The sequence below is a fragment of the Nuphar pumila genome, chromosome 3 (assembly GCF_984573655.1).
Source record: "Nuphar pumila chromosome 3, dmNupPumi1.hap1.1, whole genome shotgun sequence".
Classification (NCBI taxonomy): Eukaryota; Viridiplantae; Streptophyta; class Magnoliopsida; order Nymphaeales; family Nymphaeaceae; genus Nuphar; species Nuphar pumila.
In genome coordinates this window covers 101,934,704-101,956,577 of record NC_143251.1, presented here as the reverse complement: position 1 = coordinate 101,956,577, position 21,874 = coordinate 101,934,704, and the positions used below count along the sequence as shown (strand labels likewise).

Genomic DNA, 21,874 nt, shown 5'->3' with positions numbered 1-21,874 from the left:
GAAAAACAGATCTCCTACAAGATCTAAGTGGATCTAACGATAGTCTTACCTGAATTTCGCTTTCGAATTTTGCTTGAATTTAATCTGAATTTTTCTCAAATTTGACTCAAATTTAAATGTTAAAAACTAAAAAAAAATCTCAAATTATACTTAACTCATTTAGCTCTTGTTAGTGAGCTTTGGGCCACGCTCGGACCTAGCTGACGTCACCTCTATTTAATTATTTTGTTATGATTTTATCAAATTTAATATAAATATATAATTTTAAAATTATATTTTAGATTTTTCAAAATTATAAAAAATTATGAGAAATTACATTTATGAATTTGGACATGAGGTGGATTTCAAAAATTGTTGGGCATTTCAAGACACGTGTCATTTGTGGTACATTGGGAACATTTTATTGTTTAATATCTCAATAAAATAACAGATAAAACATAAAAGCAGTTTTTTTAATGATTACAAATTTAAAGATAGGCATCGCTGTTTCATATATTTTCAAAGGATTTGCGACTCGCGTGTCGGATCGTACCCGTATCTTTGTGATATCAATTGCAAATATGCCAAGAGCCAACGGTCAAAGATTTCTGACCCAAGGGGTCCTCTTTCTCTCTCATCCTCCAAATGGATAAAGCAAACGGCGAACTCTCAATTTCTCCCTCTTCCTCGTAGATGGCAACTCGTAGGCTTTCCATTCTTCTCTCCCACTTCGCACAGCCTCCTCCTGCCTCAACCCGTTACTGCTCACACCAACCTCCTCCTGTCTCGCTCGATCTTCTTCATCTTTCTGGCGGTTCCCATCTTGGGCCTCGTGAACTGCAGGATGACCCCGCACCCACCTCGAATTATGACGGCGGGGAATTAAAAGTGCGGGTTTCGGAGAATAGTGATGGAGAAAAGGATTGTATTTTCTGTATGATCATTAGAGGCGAATCTCCTGCGTTTAAGGTGCGTCTTTATGGTCACATAATTGCTTTCTATGTTCGATTTTGCTTTGTTTTTTACATCTTGGTATATGAGATTTCATTTTGATTTAAACTGTCTTCGGGTTGGAGGTTTTGATTACTTTGACAGCTTGTTTTAGAGTTGTTCCACTGTAGCTACTGTTGATTGATTTCTTATAATTAATTGTATTGAGGAAACATATGGGAATTGGGGTGTTAGTATCACTCGGTGCACAGTACTGAAACTATAAACGTATTTTCCTTTATTTACGATACATAGATTTTGTACCTTCGCAAGTGGGTATCGTCAAAATTCTCAACTATTTTTTTTGTTTACTTGGTCGTTTGGTGTGGAAAGAAGCTTTACGTTTTCGAGTCTTAGGGGAGGTCAATCTGCTGAACTTCTCCTCTTCATGCTTTCTTTTGTGCCAGAGTTTGCACTACGTTGACGGTTATCCTTAGAATGAAGGGTTACAAACTTGTCTTATTATTTTGCCTTTCTTTCATTTGCTAAAGACATTGATGGCATGCATTTGAGGCGTACGCGAACAAAATTTTGTATTATCTTATCTTCGTTGCTGCTATGGTTAAAACGAGTCTCCAAGAAATGTGTTGCACTATTAATAGGGGTAATTTTGTTAGCTTATAGTGAAGTGTTGGAGTCATTGAATTCAAACTAAGGACTTTCCCTGACTTTGACCATAAAAAAGAAGGGAAAAAATGGTTGTTGATTTACAAATTTAATATGGGCTGGACCATTTTATTTTCTTAACCTGCTGTCTATTGTGGTAACTTGCAGAACATGTCATCATATTAAAGTAAGCAGCGTAAGAGCTGTTGGCTTAACCTATCTATTTGATGTTTTTTTTCGAGCTATTTTCATCAATAATGGTGTCAGATCTGGTTTTTTGCACTTATCATGCTTTTATGTGGCTTTTCTTTTAAAATGAGGAACATAGATTTAAAAAGTGCAAAATGGAGACATCTTAGTTAATACTGTGATATCATCACAATATTTTTATCTGAAATTTGATTTTTTAAGAAGTTTAATCAAATTATTTTTAATATATTTATTTTTAAAATTCTTAAGATTTTTCTCAAGAAAAACCACAATCTTTACATCATCCTGAGAAAAACTTTTGTCGTCATAATGATGAGACTCATATTTGTGACAATATATCATTCACAAGTATCAGTCAACATTATCATATGTATATATATGGATGTACGCAGGGGATGGCTTTGCAACCCTATTTGTCCATTGATTAATATAGCAGTCCACACCTTGAGTAATTCATGCATTACTTCGCGTTGCTTTTCTATCCATACCTCAAAGGCTTTGAGTACTTTCTTATCAATGTCAGAAATTTAATGTATTTCTTCATCATAAATCACTTAACAACCTAATACAATGTGCTGCTCATGAAGATTCTTGGTGAAGCCACTGCATGTTAGCTTCGTGGGAATATTCTTCTAAAATCATTGTCATTAAACAGGATCACACTATAGAAATTATTCAAAATATACCTGTAGGGATTGTTTAAATGTACCTAAACTGCATGTTAATTCTGAATGAACGCTCATAAAAAAGTCAGTTTCATGGTCAAAAAATGTCCCTACAATGTAGCATTCTGAACATGCATGACATGTTTATGTTTCAACTTGGGAAGAATTAGGCTAATTATGAACTGGTTTTCTTTGAAAATGTGTGAGCTTACCTACAGATTCTGTATGTTAGATTTCTATTTTTGAGGCACTCTGGTAATTCTCTTTGAATATTGTTTGACACAAGGAGTGGGATTTTTTGGTTGCTGCTAATTTTTATCATGAAAATGTTGTATCATTGTGTAAGAAGCTAGGATTTTTCTTCATCTGTGTAGGCAACCAATAGGTTTTCTCTTACTTCCAATGGTTAGAACTTTTGGTTTTATGAAAAATGAATTAGTTTCTGATGCATTTTCATATTTTAACATCAGTCATTTTCTGCAGCTTTATGAAGATGACATATGTTTATGCATTTTGGACACAAATCCTTTAAGCGATGGGTGAGAAACCTCTTTATTTAGATGGATATTCTTGAGCTCCTTCTCTTCAAGGGAGCAAAACCCAAGCATTCCATAGTTAATTTTATATATTGTCATGCTTGTACAATTACAGTGACTAGAATTGTATTACTTAACGTATGCTGTGTCTTGTATTTTCAGTCAATGTAACTCACAGATTAAATCTAATAATCATTTTGGCTGGAGATGAGCATTGCTGGTTGTGTAGGAACCTGAGATATATAGGTTCTTCTTTATCTATGAGGGTGAGTGATGCAGGGAAAATCATATATGAAAGGTTGCTTTTAGCACCTATTCTCTTAATTATTTGTTTAGTGTTAACACCTGGTCTGACCTCCATGTTCAGGTTTCTCTTACCCATTATTTCTTCCGATCTTTATTTTTTAAAGGGATTGATATAGATTTTGTTTCTTCTTTTTGGGGTGGTCTGATTAAAAAATTTATATTTTATCTTTTGTCTTGTCTGTTCTATAACAATTAATCTTATGTTGTTTGAACATAGATTGGGAAGATAGCATGTGATGTCTGTGATTGGTTTGTACCAACATGCTTCAATTGAGTGATTTAAAATGTCAAAAGTTGTATACAATGAAGGTGTCAAAACAACTTTACAAATTTGATCAATGTATCCATATCAGTCTAGCCAAGAAGAATGTGTCGTTCTCCTTTTAATAAAAGATGTGAATAGATATCTCCAAGACTCCTGCAAATAACATAAAATGAATAAGTATATCAAGTACTTGTAGTTGATCTTCAAGAGCGTTTTGCAAGTTATATAACTGGCTACCAAAATGAGTTAACATGGCATAGACAGATAAGAACCACCGTCAAAGTGACAACATGAATATTGATGGTGATAACTGTATTCAATTTAGAGTAGCTCCTCTCTTCCTTAGCTCGGGAGGCAAACCATAATGCAGACTTAGAAGTACTATTCAGAAAAGAGGGACACTTATTCATGTGTGCCCTAAGGATAAGGCAATCTGTAAATTCTTAAGCTAAGGCCCAAGGCCTAGTGCAATTTTCTTCTGGTTTAGCCATTAGCATAGTTGGCAAACTTGGCAAGTCAACTTGTGACTTGGCCGAGTTGCCTCGTATTGGTACCTAACCAAGTCAGAAAAAGAGTAAGACTCGATTAGTGCTAGACTTGGCCGAGTCAATATTTTGACTCATCCGAGTCAACTGAAACTTGGCTGAGTTGACCGAGTTTTTTGAGACTCAGCCGAGTCAGTAGAATGCCATTTACCTTCTGTTTTCAACAATGAATTTAATTACTTTTTTTTATACATACCCAATTAAATATAAATTCTTTAATGACTTCACTTATTTCCTTGCATGTAGTGCACTCTTTTTTAAAAAGATTGATTTTCTAATTAAGTGTAATTAAGTCCATCTCTATCCCTCCGTCCCTTAAGCCCAATTAAGAATGACTTCAGTTTTGTGGTTGCAAGTAGTTGGCAATTTTCTAGGCAGTTTATCTTTTTCATTATTGTTTTGAATAAACTTAATCACCGCCCCTATACCCAATTAAGCATTCTTACTTTAATTGCTTCTTAAATATCCACCACTCCATTTGCCAATCACAATCCTCAACTTTAACTCCTTTTTTTTTCAATCATGATTTTTTTATCTTTTTCTGTATCATATTTTTACCTAGAGTTACCAGAAGCTTCATAGATAGGTGGGAATCATGCTTCCCAGAAACTCGCTTCGAAAACACGAAACTCCTCTATTCCGAAACTTGATCGGAATCTTGATTTTCCCACTCTTGTCCTATGGTTCTCACACATTTTTTTCTACTTCACATGCTTCCTATGTGTTTCTATCACGCTTCTTTCATGTTTTCCATGTGCTTCCTTTCACGCTTCTCACTTTCTTTTAGTTAATCAAGGGCTCGCTGAAACCACTCACTTCCCATGGACTTTCTCTAACTTGGCAATCATCATTTTTAGATTTTGAGAAAAATTGAATCCTTACACTATAAAATCATGAAATTTAAGAATTGTCATTTTTATTTTAGTCTTTATTTCTTTCATGTTCGATTAGTATTTCGCTTCTCATTCAATCTCATATCACCTCATTTTTTATTCCTATTCTTTCTTTTAAATTGATTCCTCTTCCTGCTTCTTATAAATTTTAAAATACCTCTTGCTTCCACTTCCTAGTCTGGTAACCTTGTTTTTACCTATAAATATAGGTTGCTCTTTTTCTATAAATAAAAAACATTAAAACTTTGAAATTACATGTGCTTGTCATATATATATATATATATATAAAGTTAGGTTACTATTATATAAATTTTTTGAGAGGATTGATACACACATGTTAATTTTAGTAACAATGCATGTATTTTTGTATTATAAATTGCATACTTATCATTATTTTTTAATAAATTTAAATAAAAATTGACTCGTTCGAGTCACCGAGTTTGATGTGGCCAATCCAGTAATGAGTTTCGAGAATGCCATCCATGGCCAATAAAAAAGAAAGAGATCCAAACTTTTTCATGACCTAAGGTATTTAGTATGACATTCAAATTTCTGGTTTACACTGCAATAGATGCTGGCGGACTTGGTAGTTTTTTGTCATGCATTTATGATATATCAACGTTACTTATAACAACATGCTCATGTATCAGTGTCTCCTACATATTGTAGTTATAAAATGAGGTTGGTCTACACTCATTCTTCTGAATCACATTATGAATCAGCTGTTGGCATCTCTTCGGCATGTTGAATTCCTTTCCATAGGATTTGTAACGACTCCAAACTGACCCTCGAAAAATACAAATTTTTTTTAAACAATTACGGAAAACCTCCCAAGAACCAGGGGCACATTACAGATTTAATATTCTCAACCCCTCAATCATTTTAGACATAGAATAAATTTGAACCATGAACTACAATTGAATTAAACTTAATTGAATAGTCTCAACGAAGTTTCACACTCTTTTCAAAACAAAAAGACAAAACATCCATATCCCTCAAAACTCGAGCCACCAGATCCATAACCCTCGAGTCCTCCAGCCAGCTAGCCAGTCCCATCATCACAGAGCTTCAGTGCTTGAAAACCATTTTTAGAAACGAGTAAGAACCGAAGTTCTCATACAAGACCCTCTAAAATTCCAACAGTAAGGAAATAGCATAAACTAAATCAATATCATCAGAAGAGATTAAAAAAACTCATACATTATAATGAATGAATTTTGCAAATTAAAACACTTGTTTGACTACCACAAACAATTACCTCCTAAGCCTCTAAACCTCAAACATCAATTGTATCAACAACTAGAATAATAAGTGTATAATCATTATGCTACTAAAGAGCTAAAGACACACATACGAAAGTGTGTATAAACATCTCTTATCTACATATAATGACACTTAAAAACAAGTGCATAATGCCAACGAAGGGCTAAAATCACACACGAAGGTGTGAATAAACATCTTTTGTCTACATATAATGACACTAAAAAATCAAGTTTATCAACGACTAGATCAAGAGTATAATGCCACCAACAACAACAACAACAACAACAACTACGCCTTCATCCCAAAACAATTGGGGTCAGCGATATGAACCAAAAAAGAAATTCATTTTGGGTCTTCCACATGAATCCTTTTCCTCCAATCATTTCTATCCAACGCCATGTCCTCGGTGAGGTTCAAAGCATTCATATCCTTTCCTATCATCACCATCCAAGTCTTCCTAGGCCTACCCCGACCTCTTTTAACTAATATATTTTCCCATTTCTCCAACCTTCTAACTGGAGCATCATTAGGCCTTCGCCGAATATGTCCAAACCACCGTAAACGATTCTCTCGCATCTTATTTTCAATGGGTGCAACACCTACCTTCTTACGTATCTCTTCGTTCCGAATCTTATCTTTTATTGTATTTCCACACATCCATCTAAGCATCCGCATCTCAGCTACACTCATTTTTTGAATATGATGTCTCTTGGCAGCCCAACATTCCGTACCATAAAGTAAAGCGGGTCTAATAGTCGTCCTATAAAACTTTCCCTTCAACCGCAATGGCATTCTACGATCGCACAGCACTCCAGTAGCACTTTTCCATTTCATCCACCCAACCTTTATCCTATGATTTACATCTCCATCAATTTCTCCATACTTTTGAATGATGGATCCCAAATATTTGAAATAATCAAATATTTGGGATCCATCAATGGGCTAAAATCACACATGAAGGTGTGAATAAACATCTCTTGTCTACATATAATGACACTTAAAAATCAAGTGTATCAGCGACTAGATCAAGCCTATAATGCCAACAATGGGCTAAAATCAAACACGAATGTGTGAATACACATCTCTTGTCTATATATAATGACACTTAGATAAGAGGCATTATAGGATGAAACACGAAAGGTAAGAGAGCTTGTAATGAAAATACACTAATGTTATCAGTAAAATTATCAATTTTAATCATCTTTCGAAACACCATGGTTTCAAAAATAGATAGCCATCAAAGATAAACAGAGTTATAATCATCCATAATAACAATGGCCATACAACAAATGAGTGATACAACACACTCATAACCAGAGATCAAACAAGTGTCAGTTAAAGCAAAACCATAAGTTGACAATCTAAACTGACATAAAATGAGGTGCACACAACTCACCCCAATGACATCTCTAAATAAAAAATAACAAGGACAAGAGAAATGATGCATCATATAAAATTTTGTGATGGACACAACAAATGCCATAAGAAGGCAATAAATAATCACGAAAATCATTTTCCAAATAGGTAAGTTCATAAAAAGGAACCTATTTGAAAACAGTTTCAAATAAAAAATCCAATAAAGAAGATGAAATCTTAGAATGAATGTAGTGCAATCATATGCCCCATGATAATTTTTACAATCTTTAATAAGTGTAGAATCAATAATGGAATACACAGAAACCGAGGCAGAGAGAGAGAAAGGTAGGGAGAGAGAGAGAGAGGGAAAGCCGTCAAAATCGATTAGGGCTAATCTCTAGGCTAATCTCCTCTAGTTTAAATAGAGATTAGCCTAAAGGATAATATTATATATGAGTCCCTCATTATATATAAAATACCAAAAAGCAACTTTAAGAATAAATGAAACTTTAAATGGTCGACTAATCTTAACACTCCCCCTCAAGCTGGAGCATAGATATCAATCATGCTCAGCTTGCCGCAACATTTTGAGAAACTGGGCTTGGCAAGAGGCTTTGTAAAAATATCTGCAACTTGGTCCTCCGAGTTTAGATGCTTGGAAGAGATATGTCCAGCTTGAACCATATCTCTTATGTAGTGGCAGTCAACTTCAATATGTTTTGTCCTCTCATAAAATACCGGTTTATTTGCTATATATGTAGCCGCCTTGTTATCACACATCATCACCATAGGAGATGAAACCTTCACTTGAAGATCACTCAGCATAGTTCGAATCCACATCAATTTAGCTGCTGTTTGGGCCATAGCCCTATATTCTGATTCGACACTCGACCTAGCAACCACGGTTTGCTTCTTGCTTCTCCACGAAATTAAGTTGTCTCCCACAAATACACAGAATCCTATGGTAGATTTCCTATCCTCTATAGATCCAACATAATTAAACTCCGCCTGTGTAGTTATACACTGCCGGTCCCAAGCCCGGATAAAGGAGGAGGGTTGCGGTAGGCCTGTGACAGCCAGCATAAAAACTTTGTCATATCCTATGAAAATGAACCAATATGAGAATTTCGTTGGGGCGTTCCCTACTGAGCGACGCGCTGTACTCTCTAGGCCCGGAGGCAGTGATAAATGTGCAAGGGTTGCTAGGTCGTCGCCCAGAAGCGACGCGTCACACCGGCGCCCGGGTGTGGTGTCAAATAGGCAAGGGTTCCCTCACTTTGTTGGACGGGTGGGGGTAAAGAAGTTAGTCCAAGACCATAAAATTAGGTTAGCCACTTGGAACATAGGGTCTTTAACTGGTAAGTTGGTAGAGTTAGTAGATGTTATGTGTAGGAGAAAGATTGATATTTTATGTCTTCAAGAGACCAAATGGGTAGGTGAGAAAGCTAAAGTGATAGAACCTTGTGGATATAAGATTTGGTATACAGGAATAAATAGGAATAGGAATGGAGTAGGGATTGCTATGAGTCGTCAGTTTATAGATAATGTAGTTGAGGTCCGTAGGAAGGGTGATAGAATTTTACTTATTAAATTAGTATTAGGTACGGATATTATTAATATTATTAGTGTTTATGCACCTCAAGTAGGTTTAGATGATTCCATTAAGCATCAATTTTGGGAAGATTTAGATGGAGTAGTACAAGAGACATCTTATGGAGAAAAGCTTTTCATCGGCGGTGACCTTAATGGACATGTAGGCATTAGTAGGGATGGATTTGAGAATATCCATGGAGGCTATGGTATAGGAGAAAGAAATGAAAGTGGAGAAAGGATTTTAGATTTTTGTTTGTCCTATGATATGATCTTAGCAAACACTTGGTTTAGGAAGAGGGAGTCTCACCTAGTAACATTTAAAAGTGGGGTTAATACGAGTCAGATAGATTTTTTCCTACTTAGAAAGAGAGATAGGGGTTGTTGCATCGATTGTAAGGTTATACCAGGAGAAAGTGTAGCTACACAACATAGAGTCTTAATTTTAGATCTTAGAATTAGACAAGGCCGCAAAAGGGATAGACATAGGATAGATCCTAGAATTAAGTGGTGGGCACTGAAAGGAGCTAAACAAGGAATGTTTGTAGAGCAGGTAGTTAAGGAAGTTGATTGGTGTCTCGAGGAGGATTCAGAATCAATGTGGAATAAGATAGCGGGTGGTATGAGAAAAGTAGCTAAGGAGGTATTGGGTGAGTCTAAAGGCGGTGCACCACTAGGTAAGGATACATCATGGTGGAACGAGGATGTCAAATTAGCTATTAAGGTTAAAAGAGAGTGTTATAGAAATCTAAGTAAGAGTCGTGATAATGAGAATTTGGAGAAGTATATGATAGCAAAGAAGGAAGCTAAAAAAGTTGTTCGAAACGCGAGGGCTAAGGTATATAAGGAGGTTTATGACAAGTTGGATACCAAAGAAGGCGAGAAGGATATTTATAGGCTTGCAAAGATGAGAGATAGGAAATCGAAGGATTTGGGTATGGTTAGATGTATCAAAGATGAAACGCAAAGGGTTTTAGTCAAAGATGAGGAGATTAAGGAGAGATGGAAAGATTATTTTGATAAGCTATTTAATGATAGTCATGCTCAAGATCTTGGAGACTTCTCCATTCCTTTTCATGAGATAAATCGTGACTTCATGCGCAAGATTCAAAAGAAAGAAATTGCAGAGGCTTTGAAGAAAATGAAATCAAGAAGGGCAGTTGGCCCAGATGGTATACCTATCGAGGCTTGGAAATGCTTGGGAGAGAAAGGTTTAAAATGGTTGACAAATCTTTTTAACTTGATTTGGCGAACAAATAAGATGCCTAATGAGTGGAGGAAGAGTACTTTGGTGCCTTTATATAAGAATAAGGGTGATATACAAGATTGCACAAACTATCGTGGTATAAAACTCATGAGTCATACTATGAAACTTTGGGAGAGGGTGATTGAGTCTAGGTTGAGGAAGGTTGTCATGATATCGGAGAATCAATTTGGTTTTATGCCTGGAAGATCAACTATGGAAGCTATACATCTTCTTAGACAACTTATTGAAAGATATAGAGAGAGGAACAAAGATTTGCATATGGTTTTTATTGATTTAGAGAAGGCATACGATAGAGTACCTAGGGACGTTCTCTGGTGGACAATGATGAAGAAAGGTGTTTCTCTCAAGTACATTAGTATAATTAAAGATATGTATGAAGGAGTAGTAACCAATGTCCGCACTTGTGGAGGGGTGACAACCAATTTTCCGATAACGGTTGGGTTACATCAAGGATCTGCTTTAAGCCCTTTCCTATTTGCGATAGTGATGGATGAGCTTACGAGATCAATTCAAGAAAATGTACCGTGGTGTATGTTGTTTGCTGATGATATTGTTTTGATTGATGAGTCTAGAGCTGGAGTTAATGCTAAGTTAGAATTATGGAGACAGACATTGGAAGCTAGAGGTTTTAAGTTGAGTAAGAGTAAGACTGAATATATGGAATGTCGGTTTAGTAAGCAACGAAGTAGTGATGGGAGTGTAGTGAAGCTTGGTGAGCAAGATATACCGGTGAATTATTATTTCAAATATTTGGGATCCATCATTCAAAAGTATGGAGAAATTGATGGAGATGTAAATCATAGGATAAAGGTTGGGTGGATGAAATGGAAAAGTGCTACTGGAGTGCTGTGCGATCGTAGAATGCCATTGCGGTTGAAGGGAAAGTTTTATAGGACGACTATTAGACCCGCTTTACTATATGGTACGGAATGTTGGGCTGCCAAGAGACATCATATTCAAAAAATGAGTGTAGCTGAGATGCGGATGCTTAGATGGATGTGTGGAAATACAATAAAAGATAAGATTCAGAACGAAGAGATACGTAAGAAGGTAGGTGTTGCACCCATTGAAAATAAGATGCGAGAGAATCGTTTACGGTGGTTTGGACATATTCGGCGAAGGCCTAATGATGCTCCAGTTAGAAGGTTGGAGAAATGGGAAAATATATTAGTTAAAAGAGGTCGGGGTAGGCCTAGGAAGACGTGGATGGAGATGATAGGAAAGGATATGAATGCTTTGAACCTCACCGAGGACATGGCGTTGGATAGAAATGATTGGAGGAAAAGGATTCATGTGGAAGACCCAAAATGAATTTCTTTTTTGGTTCATATCGCTGACCCCAATTGTTTTGGGATGAAGGCGTAGTTGTTGTTGTTGTTGTGTTGTTGTATAGATCCAACATAATTAGCATCAGTGTAAGCAACTATCTTCAGGGTCCCTCCTTTCTTGAATAATAACCCTTTTCCAGGGGAAGATTTTAAGTACCTGAGTATCATTATTGCATCATTCTAGTGTACCTCAGTCGGTTTGTCCATGAATTGGCTAACCTTGATTACAGCTAAAGCAATATCAGGTCTAGTCACTGTCACATATAGTAACTTCCCTACCAGTGAGCGATAGCTTCTGCTATCAACAGGTTTTGACCCATCTTCTAACAACTGAACTTTGTGATCCATGAGAATATTTGCCAGTTTAACTTTCAACATTCCTGTCTCTTTTAATAAATCAAGAACATACTTTCGTTGAGACAAAACCATGCCCTCACTGCTCCTGACCACTTCTATGCCCAGAAAGTATCTAAGTGGACCAAGGTCTTTTGTAACAAAATGTTTTTGAAGATGAGCCTTTGTAGCTCCTATATCTTTCATGTTATCTCCTGTAATGATGATGTCATCCACATATACCACCATAACAACTAGACCTGAGTTAGTTTTCTTAATAAATAATGTGTGGTCTGATGCTGACCTATTAAAACCAAACTTTGACATCACCTCAATCAACTTTTGAAACCATGCACGAGGACTTTGCTTTAGACCATATATCGCCTTTCTTAATTTGCACACCTTCTGACACTCCCCCTCAACCTCGAACGCAGGAGGTTGTTGCATGTATACTATCTCAGACAGATCCCCATATAGAAATGCATTTTTCACATCTAGTTGACATAGTTTTCATCCATGGTGAACAACTACGGAGAGAACAAGACGGATGATACCCATCCGTGCGACGGGAGAAAATGTCTCAAAGAAATCAACACCATATGTCTGAGTATAACCTTTTGCTACTAATTTGACCTTGTATCTTTCAATTGAACCATCTGAGTTGTACTTAATGGTATATACCCATTTGCATCCAACAATGTCTGCATTCAATGGGGGATCAACTAGGTCCCATGTCTATTGAGACAATAAGACATCCATTTCATCTTGCATTGCCTGCTTCCACCTGCTATCGAGCACTGCCTGTTGATAACTCAGAGAAATAGTTTCAGCAGATAAGGCTGAAATAAATGCTTTCATCTGATTACCAATTCTGGCATCTGACACAAACTGAGACATAGGATATAAGGTACATTGTTGTGTCCCCTTTCGTAGAGCTATTGGCCTGTTATCATCAACATGAAGGTCACTGTTATCAGGAGCACTTACCTCACGAGAAGAAGAAGATGAAGGCACTGGAGGAGATGGAGCTCTACGTACATATACCAATGGAGGATTATGAAATCGCGAGGTAGGTAGAGTTGGACTCGGTAATTGGGGCACGGATTCCAAAGGAAAAGGAGGGACAGGAAGAGAAAATGAGTCATCTTGATCAACTTGCATCTGAGCACCAATACTAGAATAATATGAAATGGACTCCAAGAAGGATATATCCGCACTGACATACTCCCGATGAGAAATCGGATCATAACATCGATACCCCTTTTGATTTTTTGGATAACCTAGAAACATACACTTAGTGGCTTGAGCAGCTAATTTATCACGGTCAGGTCCAAGTTTGTGCACAAAGCAAACGCACCCAAATACCTTGGGCGAGAAAGAGAAAAACAGAACATTAGGATACAGGATGTGCAAAGGAATTTGATCTTCTACGGATGATAAAGGCATGCAGTTGATCAAATAACAGACTGTGATAACCGAATCACCCCAATATGAAGCAAAAACATTGGATTGAATCATAAGGGTGCATGCTACATCAAGGAGGTGCCTGTGTTTTCGATCAGCCACCCCATTTTGTTGGGAAGTATAGGCACAAGTGGTTTGAGATTGAATGCCATGGTCTCGATAAAATTGTAACAATGCTTTGGTTTTAAACTCAAGGCCATTATCAGTGCGGATAATCTTGACAACAGATTCAAATTGAGTTTTTATTTCAATAACTAATGATTTGAGAATACTAGGAACTTCAAATCCTTCTTTTATTAAGAACACCAAAGACAACTTAAAAAAATCATCAACAATAACAAGATAATATCGACACTGGGTCCTGTAGGAATCTTACTAGGACCCCATACATCCACATAAAGAAGTTCAAAGACCTTATGACTGGACTGACTCTGACTAGAAGGAAACGAACTCTGATGATGCTTGCCCAACTGACATGCTTCACACTGAAATGACGTAGTAGACAAAATTTGAGGAATGACACGACGAAGCTTTGACAATGAAGGATGTCCGAGACGACGATGCCACTGAACAGGACTCGAGGAATAATCGCCTGCAACATAAATGTTTTCCACTGGGTGATGTAGATAGTAGACTCCATTTTCTTCGTAGCCTCCACCAATCTTCTTCCCCGTCAACAAATCCTGAAAATGACAACACACAGGATCAAATATCACTCTACAGTTTAGCTCTTTTGTAAGACAACTCACTGAGAGTAAACTTTGAGGAAATGAAGGACCATGAAGGACATTTTTCAACTGCAAGGAAGAAGATAGAGAACTATTTCCCTGACCGACAACCGGAGAGAAACTCCCATCTGCTAATGAGACTCCCCGATGTGCAGTAATATCCTTTAGATGTGAAAATTTTTGAGAGTTTCCACATAGATGTCTGGATGCACCAGAGTCAATGATCCACTTACTATCATGGGGATGAAGATGGTCTCCTGTTGAGTAGGCCATACCAGCTACAGGAGAAGAGGAGCTTGAAGGATGATGAGCGACCAATTCATCATATTCTGCACGACTAAGGGTGATACAATCACTGGGAGAAGATGTTTCATTCGCTACCTCTAGTTTTGTAACATTAGCTTTTGGAACATTAGGCTTCGATGTAGAAAAAACAGGCAGTCCATGTTTATCCCAGCAACGATCTTCTAAATGTCCTGATTTTCCGCAAAAAAGTACATTAGAGTTTAACTCTACCTCCTATACCTCTTCCACGACCTTGTCCTCTAATATTCAGAGTATTTCCTCGTCCATAACTAGATGGAACAGCTAGAGCAGATGTCTGAGATATAGGATGAGATTGTGGAAGAGAGATGACAAGTCTACTTAAACGATTGTATGCATCAGCAAGAGTAGGAACATCAGACCCGGACAACATTTGGACTTTAGCAACGAAGAATTCTGAAGATAAGCCTACGAGGAACCGAGCAACCATAGTCTCTTCTTGATGATCTTTTTGCTTTGAACAACACAGTGGCCTATGAGCATTAAGTTTTTCAAAAGCAGCTTTAATGGAGGCATAGTACTGGGCCAAGGTCTGATCTCCCTGCTGCAAATTATATATCTCCTGTTCAACTTGGAGAATACGGCTCACATTAGTCTCTTGAGAGTACGTATCTCGAAGATTGTCCCACATCTGCTTAGCTGTGTTATAATAAATTAGACCATCAGCAATATGAGGTTCGACGCTATTCATGATCCAAGACATAACAATGTCATTATCTTCGTCCCAAGTAATATATTTTCCCACTTTATCATTCGGTTCAATTTCCAACAAAATATGTTTTCTACGATGTTCAGATACCGACATCATAAACGTTCTAGACCACATGGTATAGTTTGTTTCATTTAATTTCACAGAAGAACTATAAGAGAAAGGATTTGCAAAGGCTTTATATTCTCCAATAGTCTCATTCTTGGAATCGAATTTTGGAACTTCACCCATAATGAATAATGCTAACTCATGAGATACTGCCGATAACACTGCTGCAATAAACGACCACGAGAAACAAAATTTATCATAGTTTGTAAATCTGGTAGATTCCAAAAAAACCGTTCAGATTTACTCTCCAAACCACTAAGAATTCAAATCTGAATGCTTCAAGACCACACGGTCTGCTCCACACGATGCAGAACTCACGACGACACCAGAGGCGGTGATGAATCACGACACCAGATCTGAGATCAGATCTGAACTAACCAGAACAGATCAAAAAAAAATTGATTCACGACAAAAAAAAATCCTCCACGACATCCAGGTCCACGACTGAAAAAAAAATCATTTAATTGATGATCTGATATGAACAAATCTCAGTCAAATTGCTCCCCACGATGCAGGATTCACGGCGACACCAGATCAGTGATCAGATCCGAACTAACCATGATAATAAAAAGACACGACTACTTCAAAAAAAATTTCTCGACATCCAGATCCATGAACATCCATATCCACGATTGAACATCATAGTTGTTCTTCACCCCACTCAGATCTGTTATCAGATCTGACAAAAAAAATGATCCAGTTTCATGACTTTTCCACATCACCCATACCTGTCGCTACTCGATCTGTAACGCCCCAAAATTTCGACTTGTGATTTCGAAAACCTTATCGAAAAACCTTTCAAAGATTTAAAGTTTATTATTTAAAAAACAACAGCGGAAGACATTTAGAAAGGGACACAAGTCAACAATCCTGGGTACGTTAGCTGAAAAACCATCATTCACATGTACAACATCTTAAAGGAATTTAAGAAATAAGGCAATCGATTAAAATCTGCAGTTTATTACAAAATGGGTCTTTTATTCCAAAGTTCAATAAATCTAAGAAAAACTCCAAAAAGTCCCAGAGCCAAGCCGCCAGCAGAAAGAAAATGAATCTTGATCCACGTTGCACCACGCCATCGGCCGCCAGTGAAGTCCTACTCCTCACCTGCCCATGAAATGGGTCAGTTTCATAACAAACTAGTAGGTGCACGAACAGATAAGTAGAATGAAAATAAAACAGGACATTCATGAGATAAGCAATTATGATATTTAAGCAATTAAAGCAGTTGTAGTCTATTCTAGCAAATGTAATAAGTGCAAAGAGAAGCAGTGTAAGTCTCAGTCATCTATATCTATTCATGAATATATTATTTAAGTTCTGATATTAACTGGCCTGTGGGTACGCACAGACGCGAAACGTAGAAACAGCCGAGACCAATCCGGGGGTTTATTATGTCAGGTGTTTTCATTAACCCGGATGGCTGACTGAGTCCGCTCCTAAGGGGACAGTCAGTGACCAAGAGAGTAAATCCCCAAAGGCATTCGTGGCCCATGGATGCATCCAACTTCTGCAGAAGTGCCTGGGAGTTACCACCTAGGATAATTTATGGTAATCCCAATTCCCCTAACTCCGATGACTGGGGAAAACCGAGTCTTTTGCTCGTGGGGTGGTTGTTAACAACCTGTCCATCGGAGTCTTTGTACCATCCATCCTCTCTCTTGATGAACCGTGAAGATCGGATGGGTACGACGGGGGTTTCTTAACCGTCGTCCCATCCTACATGCTCTAGTCCATTAGACCCACTCGAGCATCTTGCCTGTGAAGGCGAAATGGTCACCATTTTATGTGATCTCAGCATTTTGCTAATAGCATTCATCGAGGTTGCCACAACCTCATCATCCCACCATCGTAATCCACAGGGGACGTACTTGTCCAAAAGTACGATCGTACCTTCCTAGAGGTACAACTACGATGAAAGGGCAACATAATGGTATATGATTCTTTTGGTTCCTATATGACATGTTTTGCTTTTCTGAGCAATTGGCCTGTGGAGGCCGATATTACCATATCAAAATCAGTAAAGTATAGATTTCACCCTTCAATACCCTCCATGATCTTACATAAAGTTCATACCGTACCTGCCTTAAGGTTTGGTTATAATGGCAATTGCAGTGGTTTTGAGTCTCTTCACAAAATCTATCTTAAGTATGCAGTTTCAAAGGAACAAGCATGCATAATAGACAATTATGAGTTAAGTAATTGTACACGTAAACAGGCATGCCAAGTAAACTACTTGATTTTTTTCCTAGAATGAGTCTACCCAAAGAATTTACATTATGCAATTTCAAAAGAATCACACAGAGTAAAACATGGATCAACACATACTTCTTCAGATACGCAAATAAGCAAAAATAATTATTCTATCTCAGAAGTCTTATTTTATTTAGTTCATACTTACTATTCGTGCGACTTTCCCCTACCTCGGGATGTCTTGCAGCTGCGTGCGTCTACGCGTGTAGATGATACGAGGCTCGGGCCGCGGAGCCAGAGCGAGGGTCCGATGCGAGGTCTGCAACAGTGCTATGTTAATAATAATGCGGAGCAAAAGAAGGACAATCCTGTCTATAGGAAAAAGAGAGGCAGCAGAGGTGTGCCCCTGCTGGCCGAAAACAGACACGCGGTGGGGGAACAAGCCCCTGTCTAAACATAGCGCAGCGGCAGGGGGTCACCCCTGCCGACGACCACCAAGTGGCAGGGTCTGAGCCCCTGCCAACGGCACACAGTGGCAGGGGCTGAGCCCCTGCCGACAGCAATGGATGGCAGGGGGCCAGCCCCTGACGGAAGCATAAGGATGGCAGGGGGCCAGCCCCTGCCGGGAGCAAGAAGGGGCAGGGGCTGAGCCCCTGCCGACAGCACTGGACGGCAGGGGGGGCCACCCTCTGCCGAAAACACAGGTCGGCAGGGCCAACCCCTGCCGACAGCACGAAGTGGCAGGGGCTGAGCCCCTGCCGACAACACAGATCGGCAAGGGGCCACCCCTGCCGACAGCACAGGTCGGCAAGGGGCCACCCCTGCCGACAGCACAGGTCGGCAAGGGGCCACCCCTGCCGACAGCACAGGATGGCAGGGGGCCAGCCCCTGCCGGAGGCACAGGTCGGCAAGGGGCCACCCCTGCCGACAACACGAGGTGGCAGGGGCTGAGCCCCTGCCGACAACCCAGGTCGGCAAGGGGCCAACCCCTGCCGACAACACAGGACGGCAGGGGGGGCCAGCCCCTGCCGAAAGCCACAAAGTGGCAGCAAAAACAAAAAAGGGGGGGGGGGGGGTTGCCGCAGGGGCCACCGGACCCCTGCCGGCACTCTGGCGATCCCCAGCGAGAGGCGGGGACGACAGGGGCTGCGTAAGCCACCTATCGGCCCCGATGGCACAGGGAGGCGGTGGGAGGCCGCGGCAGCGGCTGTGAGCCATCGGCCGGCCTCCCGGCGAGGTGACAGGAAGGGCGGTGAGGAAGAGAAGAGGGAGGAGAAGAGAAGAGGGAGGAGCATACCTGGGAGTGGGGGCCGGCGTCGGCGGCGGGCGCAGCAGTGAAGGAGACCGGCGCGGGGGAGGAAGCTCGAGAGGGCTGCGAGAGGGAGGCGAGACTCCCCTCGCCCTCCGACCTCTCTCTTAAAGGCGAAGGGGGGCACCGGAAGGGGAAACCCCTGGTGGGTTTCCCAAATCCTCCCGCAAGAGAAGGGGGAGAAGGGGGGGGGGAGTGCGGCGCTCGGGACCCTGCGTCGGGTTACGCAAAACCCTAAAATAAAAAAGGGGCCCGGGTCGGGTCCGGACCCGACCAGGCCCGGGTCCAAACATTTTTTTTTTTTTAAAATGGGATTTTACATCCTACCCCTCTTAAAAGAATTTCGTCCACGAAATATCTATTACCTTGAAGAATCAAAATACAGGTCAGGATATTTTTCCCTGATATCGTTCTCGGGTTCCCAAGTACATTCGTCAATCCCATGATGTTGCCACCGAACCTTTACAAAGGAAATGGTCTTTGATCTAAGCACTTGGTCACGACGGTCGACGATCTCCACTGGTCTTTCTTCGAATGTCAAGTCCCTTCTAATGTCCACATCATCATAATGAATGATATGCGATGGATCGTGAACATACTTCCTCAACATGGATACGTGAAAAACATTATGGATCTGAGCATACTGCGGAGGTAACGTCACGCGATAAGCTGCTTCTCCAATCCGTTCCAGGATTTCGAACGGTCCGACGTATCTAGGACTCAGCTTTCCCTTTTTCCCGAACCGAAATACGCTCTTCGTCGGAGATACCTTAACAAAAACCATCTCACCAATATTGAAGGTAAGCTCTCGTCGGCGTTTATCTGCATAGCTTTTCTGCCGACTCTGAGCGGTACGGAGTCGTTCTCGAATCATCTGCACTTGTTGAGTATAGTGTTGCAAGACTATAGGTGCCTCCAATTTTCGCTCGCCAACCTCGTCCCAGTAAACAGGTGATCCACATGGCCTCCCATACAAAGCTTCGTATGGGGCCATCCCGATGCTCGCATGATAGCTGTTGTTATACGCGAACTCCGCCAAACTGATGTGGGAATCCCACTCTTCTTTCCAGTCCATCATACAGGCTCGAAGCATGTCTTCCAAGGTTTGAATCGTACGCTCCGACTGCCCGTCCGTCTGAGGGTGAAACGCAGTACTAAACTTTAACTTTGTGCCCAACGCCAACTGAAGTTGTCCCCAAAACCTTGAAGTGAATCTAGGATCACGATCGGAGATAATCGAGACTGGAACACCGTGCAATCTCACAATCTCTCTAACATAGAGATCAGCGAGACTATCTAACGATTGATTGAGACGGATAGGTAGAAAGTGAGCCGACTTGGTGAGTCTATCGACGATCACCCAAATCGCGTCATGCTTTCTCCGCGTCCTCGGAAGACCGACGATAAAGTCCATGGTAACATCTTCCCACTTTCATAGAGGGATCTCTATCTGCTGCATGACCCCACCGGGTCTCTGGTGCTCGATCTTGATTTGCTGACACGTTAAACACTTCGAGACATACTCAGCCACGTCTCGCTTCATACCGTTCCACCAATAACTGCGTTGCAGGTCCTTGAACATCTTCGTGCTACCCGGGTGAATTGTGTACCTAGACTTGTGGGCTTCCGCAAGAACTTCATCTCGAAGAACCGGGTCATCAGGAACCCAAAGGCGCTCCCTCAACCATATACTTCCATCCTCCTTCAGACGAAAAGGTGTATCTGCCAATATCGCTTGAGCCTTCAACTTTTCGTAGCGTGCATCAGTTTTCTGCCCATTGATGATCCTCGCAAGCAGCTCAGGTTGAGCAACAAGGTGAGATAAGCCGATTAAACCTTGAGTGACCGCGCAAGGTTCCCATGAGGCTAGGTCTTCGACCAACCTCCATCCAGCAAATAAAGCATTTATCGAGATTTCCGGTGCTTTGCGGCTGAGAGCGTCAGCCACGACGTTCGCCTTTCCTGGGTGGTAGGAGAGGGTGAAGTCGTAATCCTTGAGGAATTCAAGCCAACGTCGTTGTCTCATGTTCAATTCCTTCTGTGAAAATAGGTACTTAAGGCTCTTATGATCGGTGAATGCTTCAAACTGCTCCCCATACAAGTAATGTCGCCATATCTTCAGTGCGAACACCACCGCAGCTAACTCTAAATCGTGAGTTAGGTAGTTCTTCTCGTGAATTTTAAGTTGTCGAGAAGCGTAAGCGATCACCTTCCCATTCTGCATCAGCACGGCCCCTAGGCCTGACCCAGAGGCATCAGTATAAATCACGAATCCGCCCTTACCAGAAGGTAAGGTCAAAATAGAAGCACTGGTAAGTCGCTCCTTCAACAACTGGAAACTCGCCTCGCACTTCTCGTCCCATAAGAATTTAGTCTCTTTCTTCAGTAACTTTGTCAGGGGTAACGCAATTTTAGAAAAATCCTGAATGAATCTTCTGTAGTAACCCGCTAGTCCAAGGAAACTCCTGATATCACGCGCGTTCTTTGGTTGCTGCCAACCAAGTACAGCCTCCACCTTTGCAGGGTCCACGAACACTCCTTCCTTAGAAATAACGTGTCCCAAAAACATGACTTCCTCGAGCCAGAATTCACATTTAGAGAACTTGGCATACAAACGTTCCTTTCGCAAGGTCTCCAACACAACTGTTAGGTGCTCTCGATGTTGCTCTCGACTTTCTGAGTACACCAAGATGTCGTCGATGAACACGATCACGAAGGTGTCCAAAAATGGCTTGAACACCCTATTCATCAAGTCCATGAAAGCTGCGGGGGCATTGGTCAGTCCGAACGGCATGACTGTGAACTCGTAATGTCCGTATCTCGTCCAAAAGGCCGTCTTAGGAATATCCTCATTCCTAGTTCTGAGTTGATGGTATCCGGACCTAAGATCGATTTTCGAGAAAACCT

General features: G+C 40.3%; 1 protein-coding gene across 1 annotated transcript in view; it reads left to right on the top strand.

The window, feature by feature from the left end:
- Nucleotides 1-587: 587 nt before the first annotated feature.
- Nucleotides 588-21,874, top strand: part of HINT3 (histidine triad nucleotide-binding 3) — a 129,834-nt gene continuing 108,547 nt past the window's right edge. The window contains exons 1-2 of the mRNA XM_089999633.1: nucleotides 588-948; nucleotides 2,934-2,989. Of these exons, the coding sequence (XP_089855759.1) occupies nucleotides 673-948; nucleotides 2,934-2,989 (332 nt within the window). The 5' untranslated portion in view covers nucleotides 588-672. The remainder of the gene's footprint in view (nucleotides 949-2,933; nucleotides 2,990-21,874) is intronic.